The following is a 17,098-nucleotide window of genomic DNA, read 5'->3' as shown; positions in this document are numbered from 1 at the left end:
TTTAAGTAGCCAAACCATCCGAACCTAAAGTGACTTTTGGCCTACTAATTTTTAAGATAATGAATGACAATAAAGTGAGTCCAGTCACATAATTATAATCAATTAAATTCTTCTCAATATTTTAATAAACTTTCAAGCATAGAACTTGAAAAGGATGAGCAAACAATTTTATCCCATGCAATCGCAGGTGTGGTGTTTCTAGTATTTTTCATCAGACAACCAGGAAAAATAGCTAGATCAGGAATAATGCCACACCCACAAAGCTGCACTTCATAATCCATTAATTTCTCGATGCTAAATTCCTTGCTGGAACCAAAGAAAAAAAAGATAAAATTATAAATCTTCAACGTTTAATGATTATCTCTTCTGAGTTCCAAACTTCAAACATAATTTAACCACGTATCATATTCATCAGAGCTAAAGAGTCTCTGGAACATAAGTCATATAATACTGATAGAAATGCACGCTGAAAGGGGGAGAGAGCACCAGATTGAGCATATACATTCAACTGGAAGTTTCTCCCTCAGAGGACTAGAACCAACTCGTGGAAGTGTTTCATACAATTAGCTAAGTTCAATATTCAAGTGAGCCAAGAGATGGGAGCCCGGAAACAATGTCTTGAGCTTCACCGCCACTGCTGTTCAACCTTTGACCCGTATTCGGGTTAAAGGGTTCAACTGCTTGGTCCCCCATTTTGTGTACATCCTCGGGAGAAAGTATCTTGATATACCAAACATTGTTCACAAATGACCTGCATATCATATGATTTCATATATTAGTCAGACCCCCCAAAAATGCCATTTCTAATTGTTCCCTACTATAAGGACAGTTCAGTGAACTAGAGAAACCACCTAAAAAGAAAAGTTGAAGTGAAGACTAAAGAAAGTTTTCAATTATTCTTGGTGCTTCTTTGATTAACAATGTTAATTCAACATCAACATGAAACCACTCTAATTCTTCTTTTAAAATTTTAGTAAACCAGTAATTTGACATCCAGGTTATCTGTGTGAGGCTCATAGCTCCAATGGTACAGCACTTCCATGCAATACTTCAACCTCACCCTTCCCCTCATCCCCTCTCTCCCCCCATTCGCTTCCCTAGTCCTCAAGCTCCCCTTTGACCAAGATAAACAAGACAGATTTTCTAAGGCTTGGTTTAACAGTGAGATTTTATTTTTTGCAGACTCGCTATATGAAATAAAGAGAGAAGAAAATGGAAATATCGAAAACTACTGTGTAATATACACAATTTCAAATGTGTTAGTGCTCGAAGTTAAGGTCTTTTCTTTATTGACCTATAGACAATTTTAGCATGTAACAAAGCCAGTAATTGATTCAATATTTGTGGCAAGCATCATTGGCTAACTTTTACCCAGAAAACTTCAATCAAAAGAAAAACTCTACTATAAAAATATACACAAATAACTTAAGATTATATATTTCTGGCTACAGTGGGGGCCTGGAGTTTAGATATTGACTAGGCTTTAAGCTGTATTACCCTTACTTAATCTGTTACCAACACAAAGGCAGAACATGTTCACTTATTCCACCAAAAAATTATAAGGATAATTTTGTTGAGTTGAACAAGAGCATAGGGTAATTTTGTAAGGTTAAATGAGTCCACATCCTCCATAAACTGAATCTTCTATTTTACATATAGCCCATTTTACTTTCTCTCACATGCAGATCATGCGTATGTCTTGTAATAAGTGAACACTTGATCCAGAAAATTCCTGGACAAAAAATGCTAAAAATGGTGTAAATAGATTAGGACCAAATCAATTTCCCCATAACATTCAAGAGCCTCTTTAAATTATATCATTTACTGTTCAGGAAGACTTAAAGGTAGTCAACAGAAAGGCCTCCAGTCTTCTGATTAGTATAGCCAAAATAATCATAAAATTAAAAAACTTTTGTTGCTTTACCACTGTTAAAAGAATCATAAGATTTTGACCTTGGTGTTTTTAATGGGGTCCTTGAAACGCACCTCAAGAAAAACCGACAAAGGAAAACCTTGAGGAGGCATCTGCATGCCTGTGTCTTACGAGAGGCACAGCTTAGGTACCAATCTCTTCTTAAAACTCTTAGGCCAAATGGCATTGTTTGGCCTGGGCTTTTAAAAATTTTAACAGCCCATGCCAAATGGCCTGAGTTGCTAAAATAAGGAGAAACCATAAGACCAAATGGAAATTAATATCCAAAATCCATTCCCCTCTTTCACAGCTCCCAACCACAACCCAGGAGCACTAAGGTGCATCCCACTTATCATCAGAAGCTCTAAGCGCCATTCTCAAGGTACCCAGTTATCTTTTTCTTTTGTTCCTTTTTTCTTTTATTTTTTCAATTCTTCCCCTCCACAAGAAGTCTGTGGGGGTAATTTTGGAAGTATATGTGAATTATCATACAAAAAATTGAATGTAGCATGTGTTGAGATTAATTGTTCTGCTTCAATTATAAATAATACTTTTTAAAACCAATTTTATATGTTTCAATCAAATATATCAATTTGAGGATCAAGAGGCTTGCGCCTTTAGTTTTGAGTAATACAAAGTATTATGCCTTCGCCTTTGAACACATCGATTAGATTGTGGGCCAAAGGTATTCTATATCCTAACCAATTTTCCACACATGGGCATCCCACCTGGAGCCCAACACGTTAAGTTCAATATAAATTAGGACTACGAGGTTGCATTTGCAAGAACTCAACTTAGTATCTGTCACTCTGGATCCATGCTTAGTTTTGTTTGTTTACTACTACTATTGTTCCCAAAAAGTAAGTTACTAGGACCTGATCCAATAATTATTTTATGTTCGAATGATGATGAATACCATATTCCATTAGCTTAGTCATTGTTTCTTTATAGGATAACTATTAGTGTGATGATCAAGGATTAAATTCGGATATGAGAGGAACTCCATGCATACAAGTATCCAATGGCAAACAGCTATATGTAACTGAACCAAGAACTTACTCCCATGGGTCGTCACCAAGGAGAAGCACATCATTCTCCCTGTCAACGAATACAAGCTGCCAGCCTGATCTAAGACGGTCTTCCAACTTCCCCTCAATTCCGAACATCTGCCCCAGCTCTTCTCGCAGCTCATGGTAACTGCTGAACCGGGATATGTCCAATGAGCGGCCAACCGAACCTGACTTGTAAACCTGCACTAACAACACAGTATCATCCGTCCAACAATTTTAAAAATGCAAGAAAATTGAAAGAACAAAAACACCTAATTACTTTCATCTCACACCTTGACAAATGTACAATTTGGGGTTGGTGGGTCAACTTGCCCTGCACTGTGCAACAACTCAGACGAGTCTTGCATGCAACCATACAGAGAGCTCTGAAATCCAGAGTCTCCTAATGGCATTGACATGTCAGCATCATTTGAAGAAGTGGCAAAACTGGGCGCTGTGGTGGGGAACAGAAGTCCAGATGATTCAATATTAACACCAAAGAGAGTAGGATTCTGGGAATCTGAATTACAATTCTCTTGCTCAACTGCATTGTCTTTCTCATTAAATGGTGGAAATGACATTGAGTTGGCAAAAGCATTGACCTGTGCATGTGCATACTTTGGAGCCCAAGATTGTTGAGGTAACTGCTCAGTTGGCACAGAATGACCAGCCCTGGATGAGCTTAAAAGATTTCCACTCCCTTCAGGACAAAGTGTACCAAGCATGTTCTGTCTGGGGGTAGCAGATGCTGAGAACTTTGTGTTTGAATCACTGAAGTCTGTTTTAGGAAATGATGGAGATGGCACATTCATTTGCTGACTCTGTTGGAGCTGTTCAGTTTGAACCTTGAGTGCATCATGATAGGTGTTTTGCTGTTGCTGCACCTGCTCCTCTGTTTGATTGTTAAATTGTTGCTGTAGAAGGTGCTGAGGCAGATTCTCCAGTGAAACTTGTGGTTGTGCCTGCAGAATATTATGAGGGATTGATTGCTGAATTTGCTGTTGCAACTGCAACATCGGATTGTGGCTACTCGACTGCTGAACATACTGAAAGGGCTGCTGAAAGTGCATCATATGTTGTCTTAGCTGATCTCCACTTCCTAGATTCTGCAAACCAGCAGCCAACATGGCCTGGTACTGCGGATTGTGATCATTTCCAATCAATGTTGAATCCAATCTCTGTTGCATCCAAGGAAACATACCAACAGGTTGAAAGTTCATGGAGTGAAGACCTTGCTCTCCAGTTCCCCCCCGTAGCCACATTAAGCTGTTGGCATCATCTCTATTATCTGCAGTAACAACAACAAAGATAGAATAGAATTTAAGCTATTTGGGCCTCTAATACACCTTTGGAGTGAGCTTCATGGAAAAATTCTGACAACAGACAACCTGATGACAGAGGGTAATGGAAACACCATGGGTCTGCCTTTATAGTGAATTATGTAGTGTTTCAATGAAATACCAGTTTTGACCAAAACCATATAAAATGGCACTACCTTGACTGAAACCATGGAAAGTGGAATTCTAAACGGGTCATGCTTATCTCATTGGAAAATGAAATGCTTGCGTCTTATGTTGGAATAAAACGAAGCAATATGTGCCACGGCCTTCTTGCTCAATGTATTTTATATGAGTCAGTCATGAGATGATGATGCCTAAAACCTCAACGATTCTTAACATAAGAAACTACAGTACAGCATATTGAATGGAGAAAAATAATATGTGTGTGATTTTCAACAGCCCTAGACTCTTACTGTCTTACTGTCTCTTCCTACTATTGTCAGTTGTATCCTGCCATTCTCAGTTTCCTCAACCCTCCTGCATGGCTGTGCCTAGGTACATTCTTGCTTACCAAAGCATTCAAATACTCAATCTTTGTTCCCTAAAGTCAGTTTTGTGCTAAAATAGAAAGATTTAGACTTAATCAAAAACCTGTCCCCAATCATTTTTGCCTCAGTGAGAGACTACAATAGCATGGAGTAGATATGAGGATAAAGGCACCAAATAATATTGTCAATACTAAACATTAGCCCAGTACATGCATAAAGAAGAGTATTTTACTGAACCAGTTTTGAAATTTAAAATTAACACTTCTCCATAAAGAAATTTACTTGACCTCAACTGGGTCACTCTAAGAATAAGCATATCAAGCATAAGTGTATCAAGATGAATCCACTCAACCCCAAAAGCAAGAAAAGATAAATTGAAAACTGCATTTGGTTTTTCTGAAGATAAAGGCACCAAATAATCAGCCCACATATAGCTTTTACCTTGCATAGATGAGGCCCCAGGATGCCAAGGGCGTTTTAGTCGAAGGGGAAACAATGATGGGTACATGGGGAAAGTTGTCAAAGGCTCAATCTCCCATAACGATACCCTGGGCTGCCTCTCACCTGCAGTGGACTCATCCCAACCAACCTACAAATAGGAAAGAACAATATGTTAAATATAAAAACTACTTTTAAGGGAGAAACAACATGGTCTGGACTCATGAATCCTGTTACGGTTCTACATAGTTCATCAGTCATAAAAAAGGAACACTGTAACAACTTTTTGTTCTCTCTTTCTTTCATATCCACCTTTTCTTCTTTGATGAGTGGAAACAGGTTAATTAAAAAATTGTAGAACCATAAAGAATTCCCCTTTTTTTGTTGTACTTCTAGTATTGCATGAAACAGCATCCTAGACAAGTTGGTGTCATTGTATAATAAGCACAATCAGAGAAAGTAGATGGAGATTTTTTCTGTCTTTAAGAGGTCATGTTATCCTTCATCAAACAATACCAGATACTGTCCTACCTACTACATTATATAGGATTAGAAGTGGAGTCATATACAAATAATTGGAAGGAAACTTTATTGCACTACAGTAGAAAAATTATTCTCTATTACCTTGACAGACCGCCAATGAGAATTTGGCCACCGAACAGGATCCAGATCACTTATGCCAGTTATCGTACCCATGTACCTTGACAAGACAAGCATTGGATATGTCAAAAGTTCACATCTAAGTATAGCAATGCATCGCGCATAAGGAAACATCTATGTTTGCTGATATGAACTTGTTGCCTCAGTATTAGGTATGTTGCATGAACACTCACGCGTTGGACACAGTCAACCCATGGTCCAGACACGGAAGGGTCAATTTTGTATTTTTAAGAAAACTGGGGTCAAAACACAATTATTGAAACTTTCTGAGGGACTAATTTGAAAATTTTAAAAATAACTGGGGGGGTTAAAATTATAATTTCGAAACTCTTTTATACTTATACCAACTACCTTCTCAGCCCTTCCTCTCTCTCCAACTTTCCCCACCTTTTTCTTTTCTTTTTTCTTAGTTTTCATTATATTTTCTTCTTTTCTTGGTACTTGAGAGAAATTTATGTTTTATTTTGTGTGGTTTTAATTATTATGTGGATGAATCATGAGAAGTACATGAGTGCTTTGTTTTATTTATGGTATTATAAATTGAAGTATGAACATGAACAGTTTGTTTATTTAATATATAAAAACATTATTATAAATTTATTTATTTTTCAATTGCCATGTTAGTGTCCTAGTTTTTATATATTTTCCGTATCCCCATATCCCGTGTCTCGTATCCGTGTCCGCGTGTCCGTGTCCGTGCAACATAGGGTAAAACCCAATAAAAAAAGATTGATCTTTTGGTGGTTTAATTCTAGAGAAATGTGCACCAAAATAAATAAAAACTACTTATGCTAGTGTAAGCTATAACCAAGCAATAAATGATTCTACAGTTGCAAGAAACCTATACAAATGACATAAGTGATCATTAGGTTAACAATACTAATACCGTAGTTAACCATGAAAAGCTATGATACCTTCTGACACTTGACTCTTCAGTCTCAAATAGCATCCGAAATCGCATCCCAACTGAAACACGTGTGTGAAATACTGCTTTAATGTATTTTGATAGGGGTATGACAAACTCAGATGGACTAGCCCTGGACATCATAAACATATAAGCAGAAAGGTAATACAAGCATTGCAGGAAAACAAAAATCTGGAAGACTCTTTTGCCACCTTGGATTATAAAAAACTGTAAAACAACTATTAGTTGAAGCAGCATGAGCAGCAGCAGCAAGAAGTCCAATATGCATGCTATCACTTGACAAAACAGATGACGGCATCACAGTTTGCGGTCGAGTGGCACGGCGAATACCCAAAAGAAGCTGATTTTTTTCATTCCTATTATGGGATTTACCAGAATATTAATGTACGACTTTACATGCAAATACAGAAATCACAGGAAAAAAGAAGACGAAAGATATACCAAATAAAAAGAACAGAATCTCCTGCAACAAGTCTTTTGGCACTAACAAACACGCTCCAGCCTGTCGTAAGAAGATGTCGTTTGGGTTGGCCTGCAAGATGAACAAGGTATAGAACAGGTCAGTATTTCCAAGTATCTCCTTATAAGTACTAGTTGACCACTTCGGCACATATAACAGCATTATCCACTCAGCAGTGTAGCAAAATTTGTTTTTAAAGTACTTTCAGCAATAGAGATAACCAGTTTTTATTAATATTAGAAGAAGGGGATATGGATAGGGTACATCTGAGTTAAGCACGTCCATCAAGGAACAATTTGAAACAAATTGCATTTAAAACTGTTTCATATAGAATTACCAAAAGAAAAACCTTACGAAAACAACAGTAAAATCTGGCTATGCAATCCTCTCCCAAGTGTTCATAAACTCAACTCAACCAAGCTTTAATTCCAAATAATTTGGGTCAACTACACAGATAATCTTTTACTGTTAATCCTATACAACTATATCCCTTTTTTTTTTTTGGAAGAGAAACATAATTTTATTAAAGTAGGAATGCTAATTACAAAGAGTGGATAAGGAACCCACAATCTGGGAAGGAGCAAGTAAATACAAAAAAATACAACTCAAAAAGATGGAAAATAAAACTATATCCCTTTATCATATCTGCAACATGTTCTGCTCATGCATTTCATCCTCTTTTTAGCATTATGGCACTTTGGACTTGAATGAAATTTCTCCCATAGCACATGCTGGTCTTTACCACATGTTTGTGCCCTCACTAACATTAACCAGATTCTTATCTTATTTTATCCACTAATCCATACAAACACCATCACCTCAGCACTTACTCTTGAGGCAAGTTTTGAAAAGAGATATTCTGCTTTATAGAGCATATCTATCTTCAATAATCCTACAAAATTGTACTTCTGACATTTTAGGTATTCTACAATCACATAACAGTGGAAGCATTGATAATGGAAAGCAAGCAAGAAGAAAAGTTGTCTATATCTTAAGCATGAGTACAAACTCATAAACTCGGTTTATTTTAACTATATCTTATTTACTATAATTACTATTTCGCGATTTATTTGGCTTTATTTTATAATATTTTGGATCTTTCCCATTATATAAGGAATTAAATATTTTATTACATGAAATTTCCTATATATGGAGGTTAGAACTTAGAAGTCCTGTATATTTTTTGGGCTCACATACTTTGATTTGATAAAAAGAATTGCCTTTATCCAACTTTGCCTCTCTTAGACTCCTCCTTGATCTCTTTCCACTTTTTTCTTCTTTCCTTCATTAAACCTCTATTCTATACTTTACTCTTATTGAATATGTTCTTCTATTCTCTCTGTAGTCTGTACTTTCCGGTTACACATCTATTTGGTATCTGAGCATTCTTGCATATCATTCTTGCCCTGGCCAACTATTAAAGCCCAAATTCAATTCATCATTTTTGCAACCATTCCAGGCATCACATATTCAACAGAACCTAGCCATGGGCCACCTCAGATCCACCACAGATGCAAATCTCATGTACCACTGCCAAAACCGTGTACGTCATACATGCCAACCTAATCATAAGTTATTTCTTTCCCAAACATAGACATCATAAGAATCAGAGCAAGTAGATCTCTTGTTTCCAGGATGTGTCATCTGGAACTGTTGCAGCACATGCCCCCACACACCAGCAAAAGTTCCGGTGTTTGGCGTCATGCACTGCTTCCTCCATTCAACTACTCCAACAGCAAGGGCACCACTGATATCAGAAAGAGCCAATCTATCTAGCACTGTCAACACAGCAGTGATCAGTGAACTGCTCATCCAAGATGAATCCAAAGATAAAGAGCAACCACAGCTCAGAAGATATGTGTTATCTAATTGCCACAAATCTAACACGGACTGGCCGTGTGAAACATGAAAACAAAAATATAAAAAGAAAAGAAAACCAACTTATAGTACTTGGAGTCATACAACCATTAGAGCTCAAAAGCTCAAGTTGTTATGGAATGGACCAACAATGTCTATTGAGTTAACACCTGGGACAGCCAGTCAAACATCTTCAAATAAAGCCTTCACTCACAACATACAGCCAATGTTAGCAGCACTTTCCCAAAAGGCTTCAACATGGATTACATGTTCTCTTATCTACCATAATGTTCATTACTAATTAGTAATTTTTATTGATATTGCTACAAGGAATATCTCATCCAACCACTGGTCAAATATCATTACCCTCTCAACAATATTAACAACTATATCAACCTTGCTGACACTATCAAGAGATTATTAGGTTTCTAAATGTCACAAATTTATATTACTCTATTAAATGGAGAGCAATGTTCTCTTGCCAGACTCTGAACCTAATTCATTGATCCGTTTGACTTTTCCCTGAATGTGTGGTCTAGATTCACAGTCTGGCAACAAAAGTCTTGCAAGAAAACATTACTCATTAAGTGGAAAACGTGGCCTGCGCATAATGATTAATATCGTCAGTATGCTGGATTATCCAAAAGGTAAAGGAGATCACTCGATAGAACACTGTAAACATGAACAAAATAGCAATATGTCCTCTTATTTATCTTCCTCATTTGTACTTCTGCCCAAGAATAACAAACTTATTCCTCACATGTCCCCAGTTCAGGTGACTAAACGCTGTCAGGGACCACATCAGGTAGATAAAATCTGATCAAAGAACATCTCATCGACAAAAATACTGTTCCAAGATTATTCAAGACAACTTTAACCACAGTAGTGAGTCTAGTGACCTCAACACATTCATAGGAGACTGAGCGTCCATTACATTAAACTGTTTCTTTCAAGATTTTGCGTTCCTGTGAAGTTTTATTCATAAATTATCTCATTGCTGCTTATCACAATCTCTTGTGCACGTTAGGACTTAGGGCTAAAATATTCAGTGGGATCGGTGGAAGGGTAGGAGCAGGTGAAACATCCAGGAATTTATGCATATTGTTAATAAACACTTTAAGTGCTTTATGCACCATTGTTGAACATGATACGGCATGGGATGCATGTGCTGAAGGCAATACAGCAATAATGAACTTATTGCGGTGTCCCACAGAGGTATAGAAAATTTGGCTAACATCTCATTTATGAACAAAGAAATGATCATATATACCATGCCTGTGTTATACATTGATGTGTTAAAACAGAGTCCAACAGAATCCTATAATGATACCTAGTCAAAATACAAAATGCATGACAAATAGGTGGATTAGTCCGCTGGATATATGTATAACACCTGCATGTGTTATACATTGATGTTTTAAACAGAGAGAGATCCTATCCTAGGAAGAGTACCTATACAAGAAAAGATGCATACACAAATAAGTGGATTAGTCCACGAAATCAGTATTAATACCATTAAGACAGCATGAGCAAAATTTTAAAACTACAGTACCAACAAGAAGTTACTTGGGCATCAGCTGAATCAGGGTTTTAAGTAAACAATCAATGATGCAAGCATCTTTAGCTTTCCATATAAACTTCTATACGAAAAGCAGATCAAGTCCCCCAAAATACAAGAACCTCACAACCCAATTGATCCTGCAGCTACATGAATGATTGTAACCTAAAATTTCTTCCATTGCGTAAATAACAGAAGAAGATGAGAAACTACAAATTTATGCTTGTCTTGTGCGCATGATGACTCTGAAAACTATAGTTTTATGTTGCAAGTCATCAGAAGAATAGATCCTGATAGAATTGGCAGTTGAAGCATTTTGAACTTTTTAAAAATAGTCCTAACTTAATGCAGAAATTATACATTACGCAAAATAGATGGAAAAGTGAAATATAAAAGCCCTAAAATACAATGCCACAAAGAAATGCTCCATATCCTACCTCGGAAAATATGCCTAAACTTCCATTCAACATCATGGAGATCCCTAGCAATAAGTTCCTGCGCTGGTGGCTGTAGCGAGAAATCCTGCAGGATACAACAAAAGGGTTTAAATAAAAAATATCAGCAACCAAATACAGTCAAATAAAAGAATGGAACAGACAAGAAGAGTTTGAAAAGGGAAATACCAGTGGAGGAAAAACTTTCTCGGCAGCACGACGAGGAACAGAGAAGCCTCCATGTGTACTAGTATCACTCGCCGTCAATGTCTTGCAAAAGTAATTTGTGGGTTGCTTGCTTGGAATTCCTAACTCCATTGGAAGAAATGTTTCTTTTTGCTCTTGCTGTGAGAGTGTGTGTGGTTTCAACAACATTACAACTTATTATGTTAAGCTAAAACTCCAACAAATTTAACCAAAAAAAGACCAAGAAGAAAAAGAAAAGAATAATGTACTGGCGTCAAAGGCTGTAATGTCATTTGGGCATATACTTCATCTGTCTCCACATCTGCCTGAAATCCAATGCTTAATCAATTCCATTTGTGTTCCAATTTTTAACTTTTTTTTTTTCTTTCTTCTAGAAGAAATAAACAAGTAAGAGTGATGTAGCTGAATCAAAATTCACAAAGACAAAGGGAACCCACATGCATTGTGACATTGTGCAGCTGACAGATCAACTGGGGCGGCAAGCTCGGGTAGTTTGGTATGTGGGCATCAACTTGTTTGTTAGTAGTGGCAGCAACCTGGTCACTGTGGCCCTGAGGGAAGTAAACAACACGAGTTCCAGGCGTTGGCAGAGAAACCAAAGGCCCTGCGCATGCATGCCATAGCTCCGAATTCAAGCACTTCTTTTCAGCTCCTCCTCCGGCTGCTGTCATTTTTAAGCTCAATTTTATTTTATTTTTGTTTTTATTCTCAAAAAGCAATAACAATGACAACAACAATAGTAATGATTGAGATTTGAGAAAAGTTAAACATAGCAGTCAGAAATATAATAAACAAAAGCAGAATATGAGGAAATTTTAAAATAGGGTTACCTTCATGATCCTGCTGACCCAACCCTGATGTTGAAAGCTTCATATCAATATAACTATCAATATCAACCTTAAACCTTTCTCTATCTATATAAAAACCATAATAGAAAACCCTAATTTTACAGAACCAGCCATAGCCATCAAAGAGAGAAAAATGAGCCCTACTGACAACTACTGCTACTTATTGGCTTCAAGTCACCCCCTTTCTTCACCATGCTCGACAAAATTAAGATCCTTTTTCCTACTTAGTCCCAAATTGAAGCCCCAAATGGAGGAAACCCCTTCCCTCCATAGAAACATCATGCTCTGCTCTAAGAGATCGCCATGGAAACAAGCAACAGCTGAAGCAGGAAGAAAGCTCTGAGAGACTACCCAAAGTGGTTGTTTTAGTAAAAAGCTTTTTCTTCCTCCTTTTCCGGTCTATCACTGTCCATTCGATTCAAACCCCAAAGTGAGAGAGAGAAAAGGAAAGAGAGAGAAAGAAAGAAAGAGAAGAGAGGAAGATTTTGCTTTGAAAGTTGAAACTCACAGTGAGAGAGAAGAAGAGAAAGAGAAAGAGTGATGGTCTTTACTCTTTCCCCTCTTATAAGGGTCCCGACCGAGCTGGACCTCATACCAGAAGAGAGAGTCTGGGAGCGTTATGGGAAAGCTCTAATCTTGGCCGACCACGGATCCGTACTTTTTAATCTTAACCGTCCACTCTGAGACTGATGTGACAGCAGCCATGTGCCACCATACTTCAGTGGTCCTTGTCAGAGTACGGACTATGTTTTAAAGTGTTACGTAATATTTTTTTTAAAAATTCCTCATCATCGAATTATTCATACTACAATAAAAAATAATCCTACACGAAAAGGAAAATGACCCATCCTACCCAACTCAAGAAAAAAGAAGAAGTTATGGGTGTTATATACATCCTCTTTTCTTTTTTTTTCTTTTTTTTCAAACAAGTGATATTCTAATTACTCTAATCAAATCGACGTCGAGTGTAAGAAACATGTATATTTGCTTTAAACAACTGATTTAATCTACATCTGCTATATTATAGCCATTATTTAACACACGCATTTCCTCACAACTTTTTTTGTTTGAACCTCAAGTTTGCGTGGCATTTACCCAAGCACTTTGAGTAGATATCAATTTGTGTGGCATTTATGTGATTATATTGTCTTTTTAACCCAACTCTTTTTTTCTTTCTAAAATTCCCAAGTAATATTGTTTGTCCTCAGCCCAACCTGGTCTCAACCTCAGCCCAGCCCAAAAACTTCAGCCCCACTAACCGTTCAAGCTCTCCCACTCCTACTCTCCTTTATTTTCTCTCTCTATCTCTTCATATGCTCCCTGTTCCTCTCCATCCCCAGCATCTTCTAGTAGCTGAGAGCTGAGAGAGAGCCTCATATCCTCTTCGTAATTTCTTCTTCCAGTTTTGTTCTTGTTGTCCTTTTTCTTCCAACCCACCCATCTTCTCCTTTCCTCCACCGTATCCCCAATCCCAATCTTTATCTTCTTCGCTAATCTTCTCCAATCCCCTACTAATCCCAGGTTGGTTCTAAGTTTAATTCTTGATTCATTCTTTGTACATGAAGCTCACCAGAACAATGGCGTTCAAATCAGCTATAGTGCAACCCAAAAACCCACCACACTTCAACCCCACATTTTCTTGCTGCCTGAAACCATCCTTTCAGTTCAGGGAGAAGCCACTGAAGGATTTTGAATTCAATATCAAGAGAAGAATTGGGGCAATAGCAGCAGTAAGTTGGGCACTAATGGCGGCGAAAGAAGCAATTTTTGTTGAAGCTGCAAATGGATTTGACTTGCAACTGGTAGCACCTGGTCAGACAATTGAAGAGGCAGAGAGTGGAATCAAAGGTCATGCACAAGCTCTGTTACAAGTGAAAGAGCTGATAGATTTAGAGTCATGGAGAGAGGTACAAATAGCTCTCAGGAAGAGCTCATCAGTCTTGAAACAGGACATTTATACCCTAATTCAAGCAAAACCTGCAAATGAGAGGCCCCAACTGAGAAAACTTTATTCTGACCTCTTCAACAATGTGACCAGAGTAAGTTTTTGCCATTTCCACCCAATAAACATAGGACTTGACAAAATTATTTCAATTGACTTGACCAAGTTTTTTGTGCATTGCAGCTTGATTATGCAGCTAGGGATAAAGATGCATCATATATCCGACAATGCTATGAGAACATTGTTGCAGTTCTGAATCAAATGCTATCTAGAATATAAAGTATCAAGTAATTGTTCCCTTCCTTATATTCTTCCCAGCAAATTATATGCATCAAAAGATGTTGTGGAGGAATTTACATGAAGCATAGCCACTTAAGGTCGTCTGTTAACAACGAGTTATTTTTCTTTATGAGTAAGCTTTTGTATCCTTTATAGAAATTGATCAATCTGCTGAAAGCACTTCTTACAACAGGATCATTATTTTATGATGCAATCCTCTTTCGTAAGGCTTCATTTGCCGGAATTGTAAAACCGTAATTCTTTTGTTGAATATGAGTTTCTCGTTCTTGGATGAATGGTTCCTGTGGGTCAGACAGACACCAGAATTGTAAGTTATAACTGAGGGTTCTGTTCTGCGCAAGTCACCGTCTTCTACAATCTTAATATTTCTAGATTACCTTATATATAATTAAACTAGATCCCACATATTTTAATTTCCTCTACACCAACTGGTACTTTCTTTCCAACGTTGAAAGATATCCTAAATTTAAATCCTCCACTCCCAATAAAAATAAAAATAAAATCCTCTACGCATAGAGTCGTATATAAGAGATCAGAAAAATAGCATGCGTGTGCGTCTTTAAATAGGCATACGTGTCCTCAATTATTCTGAAAATTTCAAAGTTATAATAAGGCAGCAATTTCAACCCTACACCTGTGCGTCTTCAATCTGCTGCTAGTAGTATTCTGCTCTTAATTTGTGTTGCTGTCTTCTGTCTAATTGGCGATTAAGCACTACGCAAGCATGGCGGAAATTTTCCTTACTTTTGCTGCTGAAGGAATACCGAAGAAGGTGGCTTCGCTTGCAGCTCAAGAATTCAATCTTGCCTGGGGACTCAAAGCAGAGCTGACAAAGCTCAGTGAATCTTTGAACATGATTCAAGATATCTTAAGTGATGCTGTCGAGCAACCGCAAGGTTGGGGCAAGGCGGTATGGGAGTGGGTGAAGAAACTTAAACATATAGCTTATGATGCTGATGATGCGTTGGATGAGTTCAAATATGAAGATCTTCGGAGTAAAGTAGGGCTCCGAAACCAAATCCACATAAAGGTATTGATCACCCTCCTATCCCAGTGCTTTTCATCTTAAAATGGCACATAAAATTAAGATCATAAATGCATCCTTGGTGAATCTGGAGAATAGAGCATCTGTTATTGGATTAGTTGCAAAAAATGTTATGGCTACAACGCAGTACGTCCCTCGTGGAATGAAGGAGGTTGTGTCAAGTATAATTACAACCTTGATCAACTCCAAAAATCTAGAAAATGTTTCAATTATGGCCATTGTTGGAATGCCAGGCCTAGGAAAGACAACTTTGGCTAAGTCAGTTTACAATGAATACGAAACAAATAGACACTTTGATAAGAAAATATGGGTGTGCGTATCTGACACTTTTGACGTACATTCTATATTGAGTCGAATGCTAGAATCCCTTAACCCAACAAGGGTTGGGATCACAAGTCAGGATGCACTGCTTAAGTGAATCTCTGACAGTTTGTGTGCCTAACAAATTAGGTTTATATTATTGTTCTTTCTCCTCTGTTTTTTTTGTAGCTCCGTGACTCTGAGAATGTGAAGGTAAAAGTCCCACGTTGAAAAGTTGAGAAACCTAGTAAGGGCTTATAAGAAGTTGAGCTACTTCTCTCATTGCCAATTGGTTTTGGGGTGAAATCCTTTTGTTCCCTTTTCCATCTGGCTGAACTGAAGATGATGCCTTCAATTGTGGTGTCTCAACTGGAACACCAAGCCAGCAAGCTCGCTTTAGCTGTAGGAGTGGGGAGACGACGGTAACTTCATGGTTCGGATGACCTTAGGTCCAATATATTTTCAAGGTTAGCTAGAATATCTGGTGAAGCACTAGCAGTAGCTTGTGATGATACCGTAAATATATAGTCAAGGTTGCGTATGGCAATGTCCTGCAATAACAAACACAGCTTCAATAATTAAATAATTAAGTAGCACGTAAACTACAAATCTGCAAAAACTTGGATCACAAGTCCCATAAACAGAAGCATGAGACAATACTACATCGTCTTGTAGTTCCTAAAGTGTTCAAGACAAATAACCTGCCCTCGACTATACTTTTATCTTCCAAAAGAAGATAAAGCAGACTGTATTGGAGATATTGACAACTAAATCACAAAAACTTACTGGAAAAAAAAACACTCAAAGGCCACCCAGTATCGGCATATACCACCTTATATATTAGGCCCAAGAGTGGTGATATCCAGGTGACCCAACAAGAGGAATCATATATATATATATATATATATATATATATATATATATATATATATGAGGTCCAAAATCACAGATTATTATGATGTGAGGTCCAACATTCCTGTTGTATAATAAGTTCACAACTCACCAAAACATTGGAATGAATGATGGAACCCTATCACACCAGAATTGTGGCAAATCTGGTAAAGCCCATTCAGGTTATTCTCACTAACTTTCAGAAGTATCTGTAACAGGGCAAATCTCCATCAATCCTCTTCTTCTCAGTTCATCTTTATGCCCATTCATGCATGTATGTATTATTCGAAGAAGCTTTTGACATATGGCATGTATTGTGTGTCAAATGTATACCGAAGACAGATATAGCCGCGCGGCTATATTCGAACATCTTAAACGTATAGCCGCGCGGCTTTACTATGTAAATAACTTTAAAGGCATAGCCGTACGGCTATACTCCATAAA

At 37.5% G+C, this 17,098-nt stretch overlaps 2 protein-coding genes across 5 annotated transcripts; one reads left to right on the top strand and one right to left on the bottom strand.

Annotated features, from left to right (window-relative positions):
* Positions 1-328: 328 nt before the first annotated feature.
* Positions 329-12,743, bottom strand: ARF8 (auxin response factor 8). 4 transcript variants are annotated; one of them, XM_008229645.3, is made up of 13 exons: positions 12,159-12,743; positions 11,766-11,992; positions 11,577-11,633; positions 11,311-11,466; positions 11,125-11,209; positions 7,254-7,344; positions 7,004-7,168; positions 6,802-6,924; positions 5,852-5,927; positions 5,231-5,378; positions 3,255-4,249; positions 2,972-3,162; positions 329-751 (listed from the first exon to the last, which is right to left on the bottom strand). In XM_008229645.3, the coding sequence occupies exons 1-13, from the start codon at positions 12,199-12,201 to the stop codon at positions 574-576; spliced, it is 2,535 nt and encodes an 844-aa protein (XP_008227867.2). In that variant the 5' UTR covers positions 12,202-12,743; the 3' UTR covers positions 329-573. The 4 variants fall into 4 exon arrangements, with proteins under 4 accessions (XP_008227867.2, XP_088907448.1, XP_088907447.1 ...); XM_089051322.1 differs by having other exon boundaries at positions 11,577-11,629; positions 12,159-12,715; XM_089051321.1 differs by having other exon boundaries at positions 11,766-11,989; positions 12,159-12,715.
* Positions 12,744-13,463: 720 nt separating this feature from the next.
* Positions 13,464-14,689, top strand: PQL3 (PsbQ-like 3). The gene is made up of 2 exons (XM_008229644.2): positions 13,464-14,215; positions 14,302-14,689. The coding sequence occupies exons 1-2, from the start codon at positions 13,736-13,738 to the stop codon at positions 14,395-14,397; spliced, it is 576 nt and encodes a 191-aa protein (XP_008227866.1). The 5' UTR covers positions 13,464-13,735; the 3' UTR covers positions 14,398-14,689.
* The last annotated feature ends 2,409 nt before the right edge of the window (positions 14,690-17,098 follow it).

The sequence above is a fragment of the Prunus mume genome, linkage group LG4, assembly GCF_029339155.1.
Source record: "Prunus mume cultivar Tortuosa linkage group LG4, ASM2933915v1, whole genome shotgun sequence".
NCBI classification, from domain to species: domain Eukaryota; kingdom Viridiplantae; phylum Streptophyta; class Magnoliopsida; order Rosales; family Rosaceae; genus Prunus; species Prunus mume.
The sequence above is the reverse complement of the archived record's forward strand: the minus strand, read 5'-3'. Positions and strand labels throughout refer to the sequence as shown.